The 23,240-nt window shown below is 41.1% G+C and overlaps 1 protein-coding gene across 2 annotated transcripts in view; it reads right to left on the reverse strand.

Moving 5' to 3' along the window:
• LOC138304105 (fer-1-like protein 4) overlaps nt 1-23,240 on the reverse strand; it is a 1,042,026-nt gene that overhangs the window by 596,734 nt on the left and 422,052 nt on the right. For both annotated transcript variants that reach the window (XM_069243852.1, XM_069243853.1), the window contains one exon: nt 6,055-6,139. In XM_069243852.1, the coding sequence (XP_069099953.1) occupies nt 6,055-6,139 (85 nt within the window). The remainder of the gene's footprint in view (nt 1-6,054; nt 6,140-23,240) is intronic.

Consider the following 23,240-nt stretch of genomic DNA (forward strand, 5'->3'; position numbering starts at 1 on the left):
GCCGAAGCATGAAAGTCCTTCTGTGTCTAGCAATTTTGAAAATAACAATGATGATAATAACAGTAAGATTAGGTTAATTCTCTTGCTGGATAGAACTGTGTTGTCCAGTCACAGCAGCACGGAGAGTTAACATACCTGCTACAAAGCACTGCTTATTGCATGCAGATCACAGATTTATAGTGCAGGTAGATCGCTCAGTGGGTTACTGGTTTTGTCACAGAAATTATTTTGTTACTTCCATTCAATAAGTCGCAATCCTTCTAATATAGTTCAGCAACGTATGATCTGGGGTCGAGGAGCTGACTGCAAACTGAAAGGCACAGGTTTAGGGCCTTGTTTTTATAAACATTCTTTCGTTATTCTAAGCTTGTTAAAAAGAGTTCCTTTGGATAGTAAGAAAGTTGTTTAGCTCAGGCAACCACTGCATAATGTTTTAAATCCTGACTTTGTGTTTTCTCCACATCAAGTGATCTTACATATAATGTCTACCAGTTTGGTTTGGACGATGTGTGACTTCTACACCTTGTAGCCCTCATTATCTTCTATCTGTAGTATTCAGAACATTGATTGAAACACTTGTAAGATTCATTGTCTCTGTATGACATATTGGTGTAGTGTTAAGCACTCGGAGACCCTACATTAAGACGAATATCACTTTAAAATAAACAAAAAGCATATTAGTGCTTTTTCAATCAATCAGTCACTCAAGGAATTTGTAAAGCACACTACTCACCTGTGAGGGTCTCAAGCCGGTGAGGGGGGGGTTGGGAGGGGGCACTGCTACTGCTCGAACAGCCAGGTCTTGAGAAGTCTCCTAAAGGTAAGGAGGTCTTTGGTCTGACGCAGGTAGGTGGGGAGAGTGTTCCACGTCTTGGCGGCGAGGTGCGAGAATTATCTGCCGCCGGTTGTAGTTCTGCGGATGCATGGGACAGTTGCGAGGGTGAGGTCGGCGGAGCGGAGTTGCTGGGTCGGGGTGTCGAATTAACGAAATTACTCATACATATAGGTGCGTCTGACATTCTTTTTGTGCATACATAGGTGGAACCACTGCCTTTGTTTCCTTCCATTGCACTGATATCTCGGTTTTAGGCTCAAGACAGCGTTCAGTCAGGATGAATGGCAACAAAAGGAGGGCTAATGGACCTTTAACTGAGGTCTCTGTTTTGGGCCTAGCCGGAAGTGAAAATAAGAAACCCACCTCCTCTCCTACATGGTTCTGCTCGGAAAGGAAAGAAGACATTGTGTGGCTATTGCTGAAAGAGTCCAGAGATATATTTACTAACAGTTTGCAGCACAAAACATAAGGCTAATTGCCACAAAATGTTTATCTGAATTTACTTCTCAGAGCAAAACTCGTTTTGCTCTGCAATCACGCCTGAAAGTAATGGAAAGCAGTGCCTAGTGCTGCTTTGCATTTCTTTAGTTCAGGGAGCATACCATGGGTGGTACAGGTGTGTTCCCATTCAATGTCATGATTTCTGACAAAAAACCCTATCTAATAAAAAAAAGGAGTCAAAACAATGCTGTTTTGGCATTGATGTTATCATGGAGAAATGCTTTTAGTTCTCCAGTCTTTTACAACTTTGCATGTGGGCTGCACTATACAGCCCACATTTAAAGAGGGAAAAGTTTAAAGGTTAATCTGAGCATAGTATTTTGTACTGGAAGGGTACCCTTCCAGCAGAACGCCTCAACTAGACATGACGCACACGCCTTTCTACTGTGGTGCAAAGGTGGTGCGTGGTGCTGCCTGATTGTGTGCCAGCAATGGAAAGAGCGCAACAGTGCCACATATATGTCGATATGGTCTCTTTCTTGCTCCTGCCATGTCATGCAACTCAATGCAAGACAATGTAGCAAATATATTCCTTAGTGTCAACAAATTTACTGAGGTCGAAAAGGAATCAGTCTCAACAATAGCTGCTGAATCCCCATAATTTCTTGCACTGATGAAAGGAAATATGTACAAAAAGTGGGAGAGAAACTGGTGCTGAAGAGAAAAGAGATGACATGAGATATGTAATTTGAGGATTTCAGCACGAAATTATAAGAAAAGAGGCCATGCAGCCCTCACCTCGCCCAGATGGGCATGCTAACTGGCCATGACCCAGCCTCCAGTTGTACTCACATAGCGGTGCTTTCATTTACAATTGGAATTAATATGACCATCGCTCTGTGCGCTCTTTAAAGAGGTCCAGAACTGGATATGCATTTATTTTGAACACCTAATAACCCATTGGCAGGCACTGTGAGAAACAGTACGTGGACTTGTGCCACGTTTATTTTGCCAACAGACATTTTGCATTGTGTACTGCAGCACCTAATTAAACAGGCACTGGAGCTGCTGGTGGTAAAATGTCAATGGGCAGGGTGGTGCTCCCTATAGAAAAATGACAATCACTGCGTGTCAAGAGTCTCAGTGTTTGCCCCACCTGTAAAATATCTGCAAATCGTGAGAAACTCATACTGCCTTCAGCCTTAGTGACCGAAAACATGCTCATCATAAACACCCACACACAATCTGAGCTTGCCCAGAAGGTGACTCACTTCCCAATTTGTACTATATCAGAGTAATATGTTGCATGAAAATGAAACGACAGAAACACATCATCTGGGAAAAGCAACTACTCTTAGGGAAGGCAGGATGAAGTAAAGCATGTGAAATGTAAACAGGAGCTGCTTTGCTGACATGGATCGCTTAGGACTTTTATAGTCATCTTTGAAAAATCAATCAATAGATTTGCCTTTAAAGTTAATAAAATGAAGAAGAATACTTAAACCCCTTGATCGGCGATAGGTGTAAAGGAGCTGCACAGTCCCATGCAATTGCACGGGTCAGCAGTTGTATAGCAGAGGGGCAGTGCTAATGATGAAGGGGAATGAAATGGGAGAGTACAAAAGAGAGTGATGGCAGTATCAACAGAGTTGAGGGAGTGTAAGTATTTAGGTGTTAGGGGGAGGTATTGCTGAAAGTTCTGGGAAATGGTCCCAGAGTTTTCTAGAGCGTGGGGATGCTGGATGACTTCCCTAGGAGTTCCTGCAGTCTATAATTGTCTTAAAGTGTTTGAGGAGGTTTATCTGCACAAAGCCTGCTAAGACCTTATACCATAGCTTGAATTGAGGGTGTAGGTCTACAACCTGAGCACCCTGAGTGCCCAAGACATAGCTCTGCTTGGGGCAGGTGGCAGTAACCATCAGCAGGCATTGGGGAAATTTAGGAGAGGTGTTTTCTACATGTGTGCATTATTTGTCAGGACTGTGCATTTCGCCAACGTTAAGCAGTTTTATGCCCAGAAAGTTCAGGGTATAGATGCATACAAATGTCAAGTCCAATGCTATCAGGGCTACAAGTGTAGCAGAACAGGAAGGGTTTCAAGTTTCTAAGTACCCCAAACTATAACGTGTGTGTGTGGGGGGGGGGCATCAGAACCAATATGCACAAGTGTGTTAGAGTACTGTATGATATACAGAGGTTATGGGATTTTGTGATGGCGTGAGCATGTGATGTGATTATGATACATACCATTGTGTGCTTGCTTGGGTATGGAATAGGAACCTGTGCATGGGAAATGATATAAAGGGCATATAACGCAATTGCCACCACAAGCCCTCCTTCAGGCAGGTGCATCTGCAGAACGCGACAGTGGCGGTCAAGTTACTGAAGTGTGAGAACATCAAGTTGATCTCCCTGGGTTAGTGACATATAGAGAGGATTCTGAAGAGGGTGGCAAGAATGATATCCATAGGTGATTTGCAGGAGTGTGTTGAGGGATCCAATGTATTTTAATGTCACCTATATGGGGCAATTGAGCAATAGATGGAGTAGGCTGTTCCTCCTGGTGTCACTTACAAATGAAACACATGCCCACAGAAACCTTTGGACTTTAGTACTGAGTGCCGGAAAAGCCACAATTATTCTCCAGATATTTTATCTCAATACAAGACGAGTTGGACTATATGGCAAACTACAGGGGAGAAAACAGGATTCCACGGGTGAGTCTGCAGAAGTATAGTCACAAAGTGTCACCATATAAGGGCATATAGTACTACATAAGTGTATCAGTAAGAGGCATGGGGGTCCCCACAGGCAAATGTGTATGATAAGTCCTGCTAAAGAGGTGACTGTGAGATATGTGTCTCCGCTTGTTCCTAAATATGCCTAATAGTGTACTAGTTCTAACTTTCAGTGTCAAACTCGCTACCAGCTTTTATGCCCTACTACTTTGTAAAGTCACTAGCTGTCACTGCAACTTACGTGAGTTTGGCACAAAGGGTTGACTCCTTATATATTGCCGATAGTGTAGGACCTACTCATAGACTTTGGCTGCAAGTCACTGACACAATCTTTATGCGTTTCAGCTAGGAATTCTAGTTCTAGGCATAGCCTGAAATCAGGTGGATACCATGGGACTTAAGAGGAATTGCTTTCGCTCCTCCACTTCCATGCTATTTACTCTCCTACTGCCACTTGAGGCCACTTCTAAGTAATCAATTCCAGAGCTGGGGTGAAAGGAGGCATATGCATGAATATAGATATGTTCATGCATACCTGCATGAGTGTTTTGGTTTCCTTCTGTGTTCTGCACCTGGTAGACATATAAAAAAACATCCATTCTCTGGCACCCAGCCAATATGTATGTGTGGGCTTTCTACAGTTGTGATACTCACCTAAATAGTTTCCTGTATCCCTAATTCACCCTGAATTTTTAGGAATAATAATGATTTACCTCTCAGAGTATCGGGACAGAACATTAACCCTCCCTTTACAGGTATTTGCCAATACTGGAGGAAAAGAGTGGAGATGAGAGGAGGGAAGCATAGAGGAGAAGAATGGAGAGGGAAGAAGAGAGGGCATAAAAAGAATCGGACATACCAGAGTATTGAAACAACGCCTAAAGTACAATTGATTTTTATTTAAAACAATTATACAATAAAAAAAAATATCTGGGTAGGATCTGAGAATGCAACATACACAACAAGGAGGATAACCAAAAGTCACAATATTTCACATTCACAATCACAATCATGGAGCAAAAAATACATTAAAATGGACATAATGCACGCATCCAAAATGGACCAAGAGAACCAGGGATTACGGACTGGGGATAACAAGACTGAGAGCCTCTGGAGAACCCCGTCATACTGGAAGACAAGGTAAACCCTACGATAACTAAAAAGTGAAATGAAAAAAAGAAGATATTTAAGACACAAAAAAACTGTGACAAACCAAATTAAAAAGCCTTAAAACATTCTAAGAATAATGTAAATGGCACCAAATCTAAGTATGGTTTTAGGGGAATCCTAGTGTATTTAATTTGACTGGGAAAGTAATCCTTGTAGTTTAATCAGTTTAATCGGCTCCATAACAAGTTGCCAAATTTTGTATGATGGCCCGCTGGGCAAGGGAACTGCTTCTCTCTGGAACTGGTACTCTACCATCCATAATTTAGTGTTGTCCATCATTAGGACCAAAATGGCTGGCGAGACCTGTTTCAGCACACTGACCCACTGCTTCTTCTGTAAAGTCACATAAGAAACTTGCACAGGACAATATGCTGAGCAGTTCAGCCGCACGGGAGAGGACATGCAGGGTCTGGAAATCGCATCTAGAGTGAGTAGAGGAAGGACAGATTTAGTGCTAACTTACATGCGAGAGTTGACAAGCCTAAATATCAAAAGCCTTAGAAAGAAAACCCAAGCATCCATTGCCAGGGATGGGTTGAATTTTATAGGGCAACCCAGAAGTCTGTATGTGGGCTGGCTTTTTATCTAATTGTGGGTGCTATTTTAAGATCTAGTGAGCCAGTTTTTAATGTTGAGCACAGTATCCAATACCTTGCCAAACAGCTATTCCGCTTTCCTTAGCACATAAAATTGTCCTATTTTGCAAGTGTGGGCACATTTTTAGCTACCTGATTCGCTACAAGTGGCCACTTTCATTTTAGTGTCCCAGTCCAACCCTGTCTACTGCTATGTCATTTCTTTCATAATTGATGCAGGAAAACGCAGCCCTAACCTTCAATAGGAGACATTTTTAATAAAAAGAAATACTACCTGAATTATTGTACACGGTCCCAACATCAATTTTAAAAGTTCCAATTCGGGTTCCCATGAATGGAATAGTTTTTGAATGATTCACCTGTAAATGAAAATTATCATGCTTCAGTATTTAAAACATTGCGAATTTCTTTAATGCAAAATCACCAATTGTTAGACCTGTCAGGCTTAGGGTGGACTTCTCCCAAACCTTTTGTCTTCTCCTTATTTTACTGGTTGCATTTCTGTTGGTCTTAGGACACTGTGCATTTCACTACTGCTAATCAGTGCTAATGTCCATGTGCTCTCTCCTGTGAACATGGTAAAATTGCCTTACACCCAATTGGCACATTTAATTTACTTGTAAGTCCCAAGTAAAGTGGTACTACATGTACACAGAGTTTCTAAATTAAATGCTACTAGTGGGCCTGAAGCACTTATTGTTCCACTCAGTTAAGAAGCTCTTTAAACATCTCTCAGGAGTGCCATTGCTGTCTGTGTGTACAGTTTCAAAACTGGCAAAGTACTAAAGATTTTCTAAGACATATTTAAAATATTGATTGAGAACCAGACTTCCTCTTGATGGCCGTAGACATAACAAGTCTGTATACCAGTATTGCGAATGATGATGGGCTGCATGCCATTAAATACTTTTTGCAAGGTCGTTCTTCAAGATTTTCTGAACATAATAAAATGCTGATTGAAATACTAAGATTTTGTATTATGCATAACATCTTTCTGTTTCAGGGCCAACACCACAAACAAATACATGATACAGCCATGGGCATTTGCTTCCCCCCCAGCTACGTGAATCTTTTTGTGGGCTGGTGGGAGAAGCAGGTGTCTTGGGCTGAAGTGAATGATGTGTTGGTGGAAAAGACTGTTATCTCGTTCAGACACATCGATGACCTCTTCATTCTAAGGAGAGGCAATGAGGAATCAACAAAGACATTTCTTTCCATGTTGAATGCTAATACTGTTAATCGACAGTTCTCAGGAGAAGTAAGTACCGAAAGAGTGAATTTTCGGGGCGCGCATAACAAAAGCAAACCTCTCCAGGCTAAAAGTCGCTACTTGGTTGGGGAAAGACTTTGTTTCCATCCTGCACTGCTGTCCGGACCTTGCCCTGCCTGCCTGCTGATGCGCTACTTAAGCGCCGGTAGTTCATCGCAGCATGGGACGTGCATAACAAAAGGAAACCTCTCTGGGCCGAAAGTTGCTCCTTGGTTGGGGTGGGACTTCGTCTCCCAGCCTGCATCGCTGTCCACACCTTGTCCTGCCTGCCTACTGATGCTCTACTTAAGCACTGGTAGTTCACCGCAGCACAGGATGCACATCACTAAAGGGAACCTCTCTGGAACAAAAGTTGCTACTCGGTTGGGGTGGGACCTCATCCCCCAGCCTGCATTGCTGTCTGGACCTTGCCCTGCCTGCTTGCTGACACTCTACTTAAGAGCTGGTAGTTCACCACAGAGTGGGACACGCATAACAAATGGAATCCTCTCTGGGCTGAAAGTCACTACTCGGTTGGGGTGGGACATAGTTCCCCAGCCTGCACTGCTGTCCTGACCTTGCACTGCCTGCCTGGTGACACGCTACTTAAGCACTGGCAGTTCACCACAGAGTGGGACACGCATCACAAAAGAAAACCTCTCTGGGTCGAAAGTCGCTACTCGGTTGGGGTGGGACTTCAACCCACAGCCTGCACTGCTGTCTGGACCTTGCCCTGACTGCCTACTGATGCGCTACTTAAGCACTGGTAGTTCACCGCAGCGCAGGATACGCCCGGGTATGCGCCGGGCCAAGACCGGACCTGTCATCGCCCGTCGTTGCCCGGAAGAGGCTGGGCTGGGCACCCCTCATTCTTCACACAAGTAAGTTTTGAGATTTAGCAGTGGAACTGCATATAGCTTTGGCCATATCTGTTGTTACAATATTGGGAGTTATTTCTTTTGAGTCATACTAGCAGTTATGGGCAAGCGTAAAGCCGCAGATGCTCCTTGACATACCAGTGGCACCAAAAAAACTAAGAAGCTTCCTAATAAATCTAGTTCTCTGGGCTGGAAAGAGAGTAGTACCTTAGAGGACATGGATAACTTGATTGAAGAAGTGGAGGCCATTCTGACTAAAAATGCAACTATAACTTCAATCAATAAATTACCTGATATGTTTAAGAAAGGTTCTCAGCCGCTTAAGAACCAAAGCAAGGCTGCCAATAAAGAAGTGATTCAACTTACCAGCAAAATATCACTCCCTGTGTTCGCTACTAGTCAGCGTGAAGGGTCAGTTGAGCCTCAGTGTGACAACAGAAGTGCTGTCGTGGATGAGGAGGTTTCCCGCCTTCCCCTAAGCACTGAAGTTACTGTGGTTTTGAATGTCTTGCGCTCTAATCATTTCGGGTCTCTGGTCCAGAACGGGGGAACTTGCAACATTATTGTTTCCGAACATAATGGGTTGACTCCTGGTGAAGACCCCTTGGCCACTAAATATCTGGGACAAGGATGCTCATTGAGGTCTCCTAATAGTTTCGATCTGGCATCTGTGCAACAGAAACTGGATGAAGTTAAAAGCCTGGTGTTCCTGCTGCTGGATAAAGCAATGGGGGAGCCTGGACAGTCCTGCAGATGCAGGTGTACGTAGTCAAATGGGGATGGGACAGTGTCTGCATTAGGGGGTAGGTACTGTTTTGTTGGAATCTAGGTTATCACTAAGTGACCAGCAGGCACAAACCTGCCTCTTATTGATAATTCTGCTTTTTATGTTGAGGGAGTAATGAGCTCCATTGGGGCTAGTAAGCATAAGCGCAGCCATTATGTAATGGGGAGTAACTCTAATGAAAAAAGCTGCCCTGATGTAGTCCAACCTGCTTTTCACCTAAACGGCCCGTGAGCGGGGGCCTGTAACCAGGATCCTGATGAAGATGTTGCACCAAGAGTGCAAAAGGGCTCAGACATAACATCAGGTTACCAGTAGCAATTGTATGATGTAAGACCATCAATACCAGAGCAACTGGCTCAGGATGCGGGAAGTTTAGGAATAAATATTTTTATGGTTGGGGTGCCAAAGCTGTCACCAGGATCCTTTAAAAAACAGAGTTCCTTTATAAATAAGGTACTTTTCTGGCTGAGAGTTCAGCACAATTGCCCCTTTGTTATTAGAGCATATGTTGTAGAGTCCAAAAGTCACAGTCCATAAGGTTATGATTTTATTTTTATTCTCCTCACCAATAAGATATTCCTCATCCGCGCACACAAGGCCCTCCACGACACAGGCCCAGCCTACCTCAACAACAGACTCACCTTCCACACCCCCACCCGCAATCTTCGCTCTGCCAGCCTCGCCCTCGCCTCCATCCCCTGCATCCGCCGCACCACCGCCGGAGGAAGATCCTTCTCTCACCTAGCCGCCAAGACCTGGAACTCCCTACCGCTCCACCTTCGCCAGACCCAAGACCTCTTGACATTCAGGAAACGCCTCAAGACATGGCTCTACGACTGGGTGTTAGGTTGGCCAGTAGATTGGGGAAGAGGGGAGAAGGTCCAGCGTTGCCGGTCCAGCATTGCAGGTAACAGAGCTAAGTTATTGATCATGTCTTGGAATTTGCCTGCTCTGAGTAACAAATTAACTAACCCTGAATAGGCCACTTATATCAATCTGCATGATATATGCATATTTCAGGAGACCTGGGCAATTGGCCTAGTCTTCCTTGTTGACAGGTTCCTAGCTTTTTGTGGAAACCAAGGTCTGGAACTGAATGTCAGCAAAAAACTAATCTGATGGTATTCAGTCCTGGGCCAGCTAAGAGATGCACAGTCTTAGTCCATGGAGTCCCCTTGGATAGGGTAGGCTCCATAGATTATCCTGGCGTTAGTATCTCGCAAAACTTTAATTGGGAAGATCAGATTAGCAAGAGCTCCTTTCTCTTACAACATATGTTAAGTGCCATCATGCACTTGTATAAGTGTACTAGAGCAAGAACGATACCTCCGGCCCTCAAGATCTATCAGGCAAAAGTGCAAAACACTGCTATATATGGTGCAGAGGTGTGGGGCTATTGGAAAGCTCAAAAATTGTCTGTGAGAGAGAACAGTTTTGCTAGAGCACTACTTGCTTGTTCAGTTAGTACCCCTTTGGCTCCTATTTATTTTGACCTAGGTCTTAATCGAATCTCAGATATGTTAGCATTAAAACCTTTGTTACATTGGGTAGGAATCTGGACCACTCCGGAATTCATTATTTACAGGGATTCTTTTTCTGGTCTTTTAAAAAGGCCTAATGTAGTTTCCATCCCATGGCTCAAGTAAGTTTCCAACTGTTAGCCTAAGGGAAGCACAGATACAATCTTTGAAGTCAGGCTATTAGGTGTGTGTTAGAAATTAAATTAATGTGGAATCCCTGTTTTGAGTCTTTTTTAGATAGTATCCCTGAACTCCTTGCCAACAGCTTTTATATCCGCTTTTGCTATGGGTGCTTGCCATTAATGTCTTTTACTAGTAGTTGGAGTATAACATCTGCATCAAACTTATGTCCGGCCTGTGGGGCAGTCCTGGAGTCAGCTTAACATCTTCTGTTTTATTGTACAGCTTACGCGACCTCCCAGTGCAAGAGGATTCATCCTATTTACGGTAACCTGAGCATCAGACAGTACGCAATTGCCTTCAGGATTTTAAAAAGTTATATTTCTATTGTAATGGTGCAGGCAGTTAACAAGTTGTTAGTTGCCACATGGTATACACGTTCCCTTTTAAAAAAAAATAATGTTAATCTTAATTTTGCAGAGATGGCTGTATCTTCTATGATATCCATCGTTAAAATAATTTGAGCAAATATGCATGATCTGTGTTATGGGTCTACGGGGATTGTTTTTTATTGTTGTTTGAATTTATATGATGGTTGTATTTATATATATATATATATATATATATATATATTTATATAGATTATCTTTGCTTAAATGTATGTTTTGGTGGTTATTAATGAACATACAAAGCTTTGTTTGATGATGAGTGAATTTTCGGGATTTGGAGGTATTTGTGTCAGATGATTACATTTGCACTATCCCGTTTAGAGAAGCAACAGCAGGGGATTCCCTCTTAGAATCTAAAAGTAGTAATCCTGAGAAATTAAAGTGGAGTATCCCCTATGGGGAACTCCTAAGAGCCAAACTGAATTGTACAAAGGAAGTTGACTTCAAGAGAGTAGTGGAAGATGTTATAAAGAGATTTCGAGCGAGAGGTTGCCCCCAGAGAGTAGTAGATTTAGCAATGAGGAAAGTAGAAGCTAAAGCAAGACAGGATCTTTTGAAAGATACCAAAAAATATAGAGACAAGGATACCAAATTTAGAATAATTACTGGGCTTGAGAATGATCAAAAGGCCGTAAATACAATTTTATGAAAAATTTGGCATGTTTTAAAATCAGACAGTGTTATAGGACCAGATTTACCAGATTATCTTTTGGTAACCTACAGGAGAGGAAGCTCTATTAAAGATCTTATAGTATGCAATCACCTTCCGCAAGAAATTAGTATAATGACTCTGACAGCAGTTCATGTTTTTTCCCATGCAGGAGATGTAAAGAATGTAAACATAGTGGCAAGGTTTTGTCTTATATAGTACCAGGATGTAGCAAACCCAAGAAGGTACGGACGTTTTTGAATTGCAATACTTCATACACTAGCTACTGTTTACAATGTCCCTGTGATATGAAATACATCGGGAGTACAAGACATCCTACAAAAAATGTATTCTGAAACACATGAGGGTGGTCACTAATTGAGACGCTACATATCCTGTAGCCAGACATTTTGTGCTCTTACATCAAAGTGATTATAATTTGTTGAAGTTTTTCTGTATTGATCAGGTCCCAAATGGGGAAAGAGGAGGAGATAGAATCCCGAGATTATGGAGGTTGGAGTCTCTGTGTGCAATAGACTTGCAAACCAAGGAACCATTTGGTTTGTATTAGGACGATGAACTCACAGGACACGTGTAGATGTTGATGGGAGGACAAACTCAAAGTATTGATGGCTTGTCCAAAGTTTATGAACAACATTTTTGATTATTTCATATTATGTTACTGTTTTTTACTTTTCAATTTGTTTGTTTATTTGATTTGGCTCTAGGGGATGATTATTATTGTAGGTGCCCATCCAGGGTAACATAACCTTGTATAAAACTGCAGTATTTTAAGACGTCGCCGATAGCCGATTTGCCCACCAGTGCTGCATCTTTTCTAATTTATTTTTATTTTATTTTTGTTTTTGTTAGTCAATGCAATAATATATATGTTTGATTATATCGGTGATTTGTGCAAATTGCAAATATTACGAGAGTTGGAGGAACTCCAAGATGGAGCCTGCACGATTATGCACACCCAAGGTAATATAACCTTGCATAAGACTGTAATATGATATCTGAAGATGTTTCTAATGTGCAGATTGCCCATTTAGGAATGTGTCCCTTTTTAAACTTTTTTTCATTTTTGCTCCCTAATGTAATAATATATGAGTTTGATTACATAAGTGATTGGTGCAGACTGTGAATATCATGAGAGTTGGAGGAACACCAAGGTGGTGATTGTGCTATTGAGTACTTAGAACGAGTTGCAAGAATAGTCTGCTATTTATTTCAATGATGACCAAGAGCCAATGAATTGAGTTATTTAAGTATGCCTCACGTAATGTGATCATGAACATAGATGATGGCGCTTGCCAAAATGCGTCTGTTTGATTGTTTGTTGAACGCGCAACTCCGTGAATAAAATCTACAATCTTCTTTCCTGTGAGTGCGGATTAAATTTTGGATTATATATATTTCACACACAAGAGCAAACCTCGCAAGGGGGCCACCGACCCTGCAGGGCAGCCTCAGCTCCACATTAAATAGCACAAAATGCTGAGGCACTTCAGTTCAAAACCATCCAAGCATTTATTCACAATGTAAAAAGCAGCTCCCACAAAGCCCTCCTGACGTGTTTCGGCTGGAATGCCTTAATCACAGGAGAGTAGTTACAGGTGTCCACAAAGCCAGTGCTTTTAACTTGTGACCCATGTGACTTGATAATCACCAACTATATTTCACATAGTGCACCATGATGTTACATCCTTTTCCCTGCAGTACTCAATCTTAATCATGCTAGCATAAGTTAAAAATATAACAGTTACAGTCCATGTTCTTAAAGGTGCACTAATTTGTAGAGCTGTTGTTCTTATTATAATTATTCAACAACTGTCAGGAAGTTTTAGAACTACTGGAAGAGAGGTAAAATACATTTTGTCTCAATCCGTTGCTCACTCCCATATTTCAATGTCTTGGTTAAATGCCATGTAGAAAGGAAGTAAGCGGGTCATGCCCCCACAAATTAATTCTCACACAAGTGCAAACTTCGCAGGGGGGGCCCCGACCCTGCTGGGTAGCCTCAGGTCCAAGGACAAAGTATCCAGTTCAACATTAAATAGCACAACATTCTGAGGCACTTCAGTTCAAAACCATCCAAGCATTTATTCACAATGTAAAAAGCAGCTCCCACAAAGTCCTCCTGACGCGTTTCGGCTGGAATGCCATAATCATAGGAGAGTAGTTACAGGTGTCCTCAAAGCCAGAGCTTTTAACTCAAAAAATGTGTGGGTCACACTGCAATGAGAATATCCAGAATCAAGTAATGTATGGGTGGTTCATTTAGTTATGTTAAGATACCAGTAGTTTCACTGTTATCAGTATATGAGAACATTAAATAATTTGTTGGGATTGGGGTGGGTCAGCTCAAGGTGCATTATGCATTTGGGCAATGCCTTTTTTGGAACCTACCATGAGATAAGGAAGGCAGGGGAGAGGGTGGCATACTTTGTTTTAAAAAAATGCACAGCTATAGAAAAGGTCAAAACGTCTCTGTTAAAGGTGGTCAATATAAGAGTTAGAGTGACAACTGCAGAGACGCAATGTGTGAGAGATAATTTAAAATCCTGACATGGAAAGTAAATGGGTTTGGCAATAGGGTCAAAAGAAGTGTGGTTGAGAACCTGTTGTGGAGACATAAGAGTGGTGTGAGTCTATTTCAGGAGACTCATTTAGTGAAGAATAGATGTACTCTATTGAGCAGAGGCAAATATAAATTGGTGATGTATGTATGCTTTTCTATCGGGGTTTGTGGTGTGGCATTTCTGTTTAAAAGATTAATATCAATTGTGGTTGACAAGGCTTGGGCCAACACATGTGATGGTTATGTGACTGCGTCCAGGAAATCAGAAACAGAAAATATGATGGTCATATCAACATATCTGGCAGATGGACTCCAGCAGAGAGCATTGGATAGCATAAGATAGGAGCTTTGATGACTGAGACACCTGGGAAAGATATAATTCTAGCAGTTGACTATAGTTAAGTGATGGATGTAGAGAGAGATAGGAGCACTGTAACAAAGGTGTGGCAGAGGTGACCAACTAGACTGAAAGGGTTCATAGATGCCATGGGCCTACAGATGTTTGACAAATAAATAATGAATTGAGACACATTATTCATACTTTTATGGAGCCCACAGGTTGTATTTAAGGTTACACTTTTCTTTTTGCCGGGCAGTCTGCTTAATGAGTGCACAGAGGGCGAGTTTATACCTAGAAGTATCTGTGATAATACTCTGCTGGTAATGAAGTTTGGTGCCAGATGCGAGTTTCAAAGGGAACAACGGTTTGTAGATATGTGGGGGCTTTAAGATCAGGGAATTGTACGGCTTTTAAAAAGCTCATTAAGCACTACTTTATAGATGACGCTGGAATAGACGAATCACCAGTGTATTTATGGGAAACTTATAAGATAGATGTGAGGACAGGCAATTGTGGCGGGCTGTGAAAAGATAAAAACGGGATAAGAAAATTAGAAAACTAGAAAACATACTGATTTAAATACAAAAGGACTTGGACAGGACGAGCACTTGACAAGCGTGTGAGCACTCAAAGATGAGGTGCGTGCAGGCTTCTCTATCAGGGCTTGTGGAAATGAAATAGAGGTTGAAAGATCTATACCACTTGGGCCAACACAACAGATTGTTATGTGGCTGTAGCCAGGAAATGGGAAACAGAAAAAAAAGAAAATATAATGGTGTATCAACATATCTGCCACCTGGACTCCAGAAGGGAGTAGTGGATAAGATAGGAGCTTTAATTATGGGGACCTGGGGAAAATATAATTGTAGCAGTTGATTACAATTTAGTGACGGATAAGGAGAGAGTAAGGAACACTGCAGCAAAATGGTCCCAGAGAGGACCTACCTATGAGGAAAGAGTTTGTAGATGCAATTGACCCGACAGTTACATCATGATTGGAAACACATTATTCATAGTATTTTGGGCTCCACAGGTCGTTATCAAGGTTAGACATATTATTTTTGCTGGGCATTCTAGTTCATAAATGTCTAGAGGTCGAATGTTTAGCCAGGCGTATCTGGGCATGCTGGTTATGACGTTGGGTATCTGAGGGAAGTTTCAACGGGAAGAATGATAGGTAGATAGAAGACTCGGCCATTGTACAGAGGTTAACAGAGCACACTGAGCACTCCTTTATAAGGAACACTAGAAGAGATGAGTCACCACAATTTTTAGGGAAGTATATAAGACAATTGCTAGGGGCCCGAAATTGTGGCTGTGTCTGAGAAAAATAAAGGAATAGGAAACAAGAAAACAAGAAAGGATACTGATTTAACTAGAGAAGTACTTAGTCGGGGGCGAGCAAGTCAACACCCGAATGCGTATGGATAGGGGACACTTTCTTTACATGCAAAGTTGCCTTTACAATACTGGGAATAGGGTGGGATACGTTTAGCCTAACTGGGGAAGAGAGACACGAAAGAGGAATGAACAACTGAGTTCCAGACTGACGAAAGGAAGGGAGTTATGAATCATGTACATCTAGCATGGGCATTTGCTGATTATTTTGCGGGCTCTATAACTTAACGATTTGACATAGGCTTCCGCCAGAATTCGTTTTTTTTTTTTTTTTTAAAGGCAACAATAGCAGCTCCACGGCACAGGGGAGACATGCAGGCCATCAGTGCTTAATTTGTGCTTGTTGTTTCCGGTGCTGAGCACCGGCACTTACTTTAGAGGGTCGACGCTTATTCTACTGCCTCAACCATTTGCTGCGAGCAAAATACACATTTGGGAAAGACGGAGGAAGAGAAAAACGAAAAAGCGTCACAATGGGAGAAAGCAGAAATCTGCAAGAGTGAGCTGAAGGGGCAGGGAGTGGCTATAAATGGATTAAGGGGCCAGAAATGGCTTCAGGATTTGGCTGCCTCAGTATTCTGTGCTCGCACATTTAACTGCAGCAGCCGCGTGTTTCAGAGGAGAGCTCTGAGCACCGGCACGTTTTTATTTACAAATTAAGCACTGCCGGCCATACAAATTAAGCACTGGATGGCCTGTTAACAGCTACCATAACGCTAATATGAAACGTGTAGACCGAGGGACAGGTACGATTCATGAAGGTATAACTCCTTAATTAATACCGAAACTAAGGTGCTGGCTGAGATCTTGGGAAGGGAGAATTGTGGGTTGAGAGAAGCCTAAATACATCAGGATCAATCCAGATTATTGCCAAATAGAGCACAAGAATGAACCTCCGAAAAGTACACAATTGTTTTTATACGGCAAAGTAGTGGATGAACATTGTGGAATAATGTCATTCGACGTGGGGAAAGCATATAACGTAGGGGAGTATTCCCACATGCTCTCGGTGCTGGAAGTAATTGGGAGGGCCCTAAAGTGTTGGGATGGACATGAGCTTCTTTACAACTCCCCAAATGCAAATAACGACTATCAACCTACTTTCAGTTAAAAAAACAAAGAGAGGCACTTTCAAAACTTCCCAATGCCAACTATACTATTCATCACGGTACTAAAGAGAGTGCTTGCTAGATTCATGGTGGTGCATGGGTTGGAGGGGTGTGCTGGTTTCCAGAATTAAAAGACGGGATATTGTTGAATGCAGATGATGTCTATTTGAAATTTACTAGCCGTAATGAAGTCACAGAAAGCTAAAGATTTTCAAGATATTTGGTGAGTTTTCAGATTTTTAAATTAACTGTGAAAAAGCAATACTTTATCTGATAGGAGAATGGCCACATGAGGTTGGAACAATGGCTGGGGTGAGGGTGAAGACGAGGGATTTTCATTATTTAGACTATACACGACAAGGGATAAAATGAAGGGACCTCCATAGAAAAAAACTGAAAATCCCACTAGATCTGTTACTTATTGAGGTGGCACGATTGGATGTATCTTAGGTTGTCCCCGTTTGGCAGAGCAACATTTGCACTTGATTTAAAAACAATTGCGTTTCCAAAATTCCTGTATGTTTTACCAAATTTAGCAGTCTGGTCTCCAGATACATTTTTTAAGACTGAGGATGATATTCTAAGTGTGTTCTCGTGGCAAAATTGTGATCTGGGATCCTTCTGAATTCACTGGGTATGGAAGGATGACATAGTACTCCTAAACTTACTCAGTTACTATCGACACCACATCTTGCAGTTTTTAAATGAATTGTGCTGTTGTGAGAAGGACGAGCCATCCCTCAGGATGGACAGATGCAGGATGAGAGAAAAAAGAGTTCTGCATGATTTATATGGAGGCCTCTCGAGCATACCCCTCCCCTTTCCACCGAGGCGGTAGAACAAGTTTGGAATAAGGGAAAAAGGATGGAAGAGGAAAACAACTATAAAAACCCTCTGATGGGAGGAAACACATCTGAAAGAAGTTAGAGGATTTCTGGCTTTAGAAAGTGTAATCTTTTCAGGAATTCAAATGAGATGTATGGTGTTTGAGAGCAATGGTGTATTTTGCTGATTAAGTACTGAATATGCAAAAGGAATTGTCATATATTTTGCCTTATATGTCTCTTAGGAGACCCCATACCTTGCTAATTTGCTTATTGAGGCCTCATGCCACGAAGCCTAAAACATTATTTGCTTGCAAATACTGATACATTCATGTTTATTATCGTGCTACATTGTGTGTTATAGTTATCTTTCATTTTAATAGTAAGCTTCTAGTTCAAATATTTATGCATTTATTTCAATGCTTGAAGGCCAATCTGGCTTTAGGCTTTAACATCAATATTTGAGTATCGTCTCACATTCTTCTTCCCACCTGAAATCATGTTTCACTTGGTGAATTGTTCCCAAACTAAACCATTTGAATGGTGTAAATTGATAATTTACATCTCTCTTTGAGAGAAAGAGTGGTACATCGATTCAATGACAGGCATACAGCACCAGTACAGGCCCTCTCGGAACTGTACCAAGGCCAGTGACTCATAACAATCTAGCTACAGAGACGCTTCTCAGCCTTGTCTTGAAGATAGGCCATGAACCGGGAAATAAATTAAGTTCAGGTACTCATGTTTGATGACTATATCAAAATATTACTCCCTAATAAAACAACAAACTTTTTCATGCTAAGATTAGACATTTAAGGATGCTCAAAATATACCTTGCATTATGTTGTCTGATTGCATAGTTTTTTACATTCTGTGATTTCACATTCGCTATAATTATTTTGTTTTCTGCGATAATTCACTTTAATTTATTGTACACTAAAATTAGCTTAAAATAAAGCTTTAAAAATAACAATGTTAATTTCTTGTGTGTACCTACTTGGGGTGAAAGGTTTGCCAGAACTCACAAAAATAAATAAAAATACCTGGCAGTCGCTAGCAGGTCCTCTTTTATGCCTAACACACAATCTCTCCAGGTAACTTGAGAACGATGTGCGGGCCATAACTTGTCCAGTCTCTACGCTCCGACTGGCAAGTAGCACAGAGACACTAACTGCTTCATCTCATGTCTATGAGTGAACAGTTAATGATAACAAATTCAGATCTATGAAAAAATAATTCGGTGCCCACTCTAACATCGCTGGAAATGGAGTGTTATTTGTTTCCAACCAAACAACACATACATCTTTTTTGACCCATGTATGTGTTCAAAAGCTACTTTTTCAAAATATTTTACTAGTTGACTTTAATAGGTTATTCTTACATTCTGAGAAAACACCTTTCCATGTGAATCTAATCACACTGAATAGTACGGTATCATTAAATGCAGAGCCCATCAATAACAGACCCCTATTTGTAAGGATAAGATGTGAAGTATGGGCTGTGAAAAGCTTTCGCGTTTAACACTGGATAAACACTGGAGCAAAATTTGACCTTATTGTCCTGCTTTATATGTCCAGGCTAAGTACTCGCTCTCTTTTGAATAATGGCACATTGAAGCTAATACCATATTATGCGCCAAATTTCACAACTGCGATCTATTGGATGCTAAGTCTGTAAGCTTGAAAGTGCCTTGACCCCCAATAACTGACTAGCATTACTGGGATGCCTGTTTTTCCCCCTTCTTTGTAAGAGTGACCTCTCTAGTCGAGCTGTAATTCTGTTGAAACGCTGATCAACACTTGTTGACCCTAAAGGAGGTCTGAAAAACACATTTTGCCATCTATGTAGTTAATATGCGTTTGGTTTCATTTTCAGGTGTGTGTACATTGGTTCATGCCTTCCGTCCTCCAAAACCTATGGCATGGGCATATTTGACTTCCCGCCCTCCATGGTCACAGGTCAAAGGTCTCCAGGTCAGACACAGCCCAACCTCAGTGATTGAGTTACACAACCCACTTACTCATGGACGTCCATGCACCAACATGCCAGGGGTGGTGGAAGTGACATCACTTGCCATTCTATCTTTACTTTCACTCACACACATGCTTACACATACACACACATTCCCTCATATACATTCTCTCTCACGTAAACACACACTCACCCGCAAGCATGCATATATTTAGAAGCATTTTTTACTACCTCATCTGCCAAGAAGCTTCATATTCCAGCACTCCATTTTTATTACACTATTAGTAAATAACATATTATTCACTATTACCGTAAAAAAACACTGATTGCAAGCAAGGAAGCAGGGCCCCAAGCAACGTCCATAAGGATGAGCAGCCTTTGTGTTCCTGCCACTGATCGTGCGACCTCTGAGGCCAGGGGTCGCAGAGGCAGTGCCAGGAGTCGCAGCTGTGACCCCTGAAGACCCCTAAATGACACCCATTCTCTTACTTAACCTCATCTCTTACAGCATCCAACCTGACCATCCAGATGCAAAGTGGCGAATTTTTGGATGGTCTACTGTGATGTTTTCCCCGTTTGAGCCTGTTAGGGCCTGCAAGAAGCCTAGAATCAGACCCCTGCCTCTTGACCCTACTCCCACCCTGTCAACATCTAAACCTCAACTCCTCTTCAATTCATCTAACCTACTAAATATTTCCCATTGGCAGCATAACCCTTTCTCCTAAAGTATTACTCTGGAGCAGCAAATATTTGCCAATTTCTCACTGGCAGCTTCAATTTTAAATTCACCTTTAAAAAATGGAGACCATATTGATCTGACAAGCAAATATTGCTTAATCACATTATTTGATGTTAAGACAACAACGCAAGCACACATTCTCTTAAAAGACCTAGACTGTAGGGCTCATCATGACAACCATTAAAACCTATTTTCAGACTGCTTTCTGGGCCTCCTATAGCACGATTGATAATGAATTATTACTATTTACTGGTACAGCTCTCACTCTCCTTAGATCACAGGTATTTGTACGCATTTTGTGGATTATAGTGTCACTTTTGATGGAGTGGATATAAATCAACTATGGATCATATTGCAGAATTGGGATATCTCCCATGTTCTGTACGTGCCATTAAGGCCCTGTATTCTGGTGTGCAGACCAGAATTAAACTAGGAAATAGCTCCTAAATATTTGAATTTATCTATACTTAGAAAAGCATACAGCAGGGGTGCCTGCTTGAACCCCTGCTGTTTTACCTCTACATGGCCAATTTGGGTTCAGCTCTGTCTAAAACTAGGAACTTTCTACTCATGTTTAGCAGCCATCTCATACATTTTTTATAATACATCAGTATATTGATTATGGATTGGACCTGCACAGGATTGCTTAGGGCACTGGATGATAATAATTGTATAAATTGGTTAGTGCTGAATAATAACACAAACAAAAATAGTGATTTTTGGTAGAGGCAAGAAAAATTGTGTCAAGTGAAAAGCGGAGTCAGAATATCTCCTACTATTGCCGATACACAACTAAACTGAGGTTTTTTGAGTGAGAAAGGCACCGCATGCTACCATCTTCCAGTGATCAAGACTAATTGACTAATGGAGCATCATTGACTTATGGCTTTGGGTGGATCAATAATAAGCTACAGAGCCCCACGGCAGAGGCAATCTTGTGATTTGTCAGAACTAAGTTATTTATCCAACTAGAAGTACGCTGGGGTCAGAGGAAAAACTGTGAATGCAGTGAATAAAAGTTGTATCATTAGTATTGGTTTATTACATAATGAACCCTTATGTTTAAAGGATGAACGCCCTCACCCACACATCAGCTGGCATACTTCATCATACGGCCATTACTCCGACTGGTCAATATCTGTACCAGTGTGTGGTAAAACTCTTCATTGGGGGAGGGCTGTTCCTGACCCTATGTATTTATGTTATGATGGTGAGGTGTCCTAAAGAAGAAACAGAGGGGATGAAAGTGCACTCTAGTCGTTAACAAGTTACTTTATTCAAGTCACCAGTCTGTAGGATTAAAAAAAAAAACTGCAATGGAATAATTTAACCCTGTTTATGAAGGTAACATGTTTAGTCCTTCGTCAAGTGCTCTTAACAAGCGTCTCCGGGCTTTCTTCAGGAAATTACCTTCTAGTGTTTGTTTCTGTCATCTAATTATGATCCCTAACAGGTTTCAGTTAATTCCTGTGATACCTACCATCCCACGAAGACCTGTGGGGATAGAACATAACACAGAGGAACCAATAATGAAGTTTCAACTTTTGGTCATCTCAATACATCTACAAACATTGGTAGTGATGGGATAACATTTATATTTAAAATATATGTATCCCCATAGTGAAATCACAGCACACATAAAACATGAGCCAGCATCTCACTTGTGTGCTATTGTCACTCTCATTTGGTACTGGTGTGTTCTTACTATCTCTAGGGTTGGTGTTCTTTCCTAGCACACGGTTCGGGGAACTGCTGCTATTGTAAATGAATACATATTAACATTTTCCTATTGTCAGATTATCTTTTAGGACCTGTGCAAGTCGAAAGTAAGCTTCTATGTGCATATTCCTAATAGTGTTATCCATACCTCCCTCTTTCTTTATTTATTGGGATATAGTAAGACGGAGAAAGATGTATATGTTAGTTTCTTGCTGCATTAATTAGTTAGTGAAGAGCTAAGCGAGCAATGCATGCGCTATATTATGGTCTAAAGGTGTTTCATGACAAATATGGCTTAGTTCTGACCTTATGCAATGTAATACTTTTAGAATGTTATTTAGGCTCCCTGCGTGTACTCCACAATTAATAATCAAGCTTGACTTTGGTCTGGTACAACAGACAACCAGCTAAGGGGTCTGCCTCAAAGCAAGGAAAGCTAAGACATTATCTGGGAAGCCATTGAAAATCACAAGGCTTGGTACACGGTTTAATCTGAGAATGATGCTCTCTAGGAATTGGGTTTACCAGAACTTTAAAACACACTAAATTAGTTTCTCGCGGTAGGGATTTGAGTACAATGTCTTTGTATCCACATTTCAAGTATTTTATAAATGAATAATATGTAGAGGTTGAAAAAGTATATTTATACTCTCCACTGCAGAACTGCATACGATTAAACGTTGCTCACTTAAGAGGTCCATTAATCCATATTAAAAATGTCATCAGAACTGCTACAATTTTTCCAACAAAATCGCCTCTTGTAGGCTTCGTTTTTGTAAAAGTTAATTTTACAAATAGAGTGTCTGCAAATAGAAAGCAGGTTCTAGGTATTGGGAATATTTCTCAAGCCTCGTACTTCTACTTGTAAAGAAGGGGGTAAATATCAGCTTTACTAATGATACCCTTGGGTTTTACGTCCATTTGTTTTAAATTCCTGGAGGTGGTAAAAAAAGAGTGTGTCCAGAATTAAGTTTTAGTGTGAGAAGAATTTGGTAGAGCTGCACATTTGTAATGTTCAATTTACCTCATTGTTTTTTGTATTGTCCTGTATGTTACTGGCTAATTGCTGTGGTTTTAACTCATCCAATAAAGAAAAATATGAAAATATCAATAATCAAATGAAT

Source organism: Pleurodeles waltl, chromosome 7 (assembly GCF_031143425.1).
Source record: "Pleurodeles waltl isolate 20211129_DDA chromosome 7, aPleWal1.hap1.20221129, whole genome shotgun sequence".
NCBI classification, from domain to species: Eukaryota; Metazoa; Chordata; class Amphibia; order Caudata; family Salamandridae; genus Pleurodeles; species Pleurodeles waltl.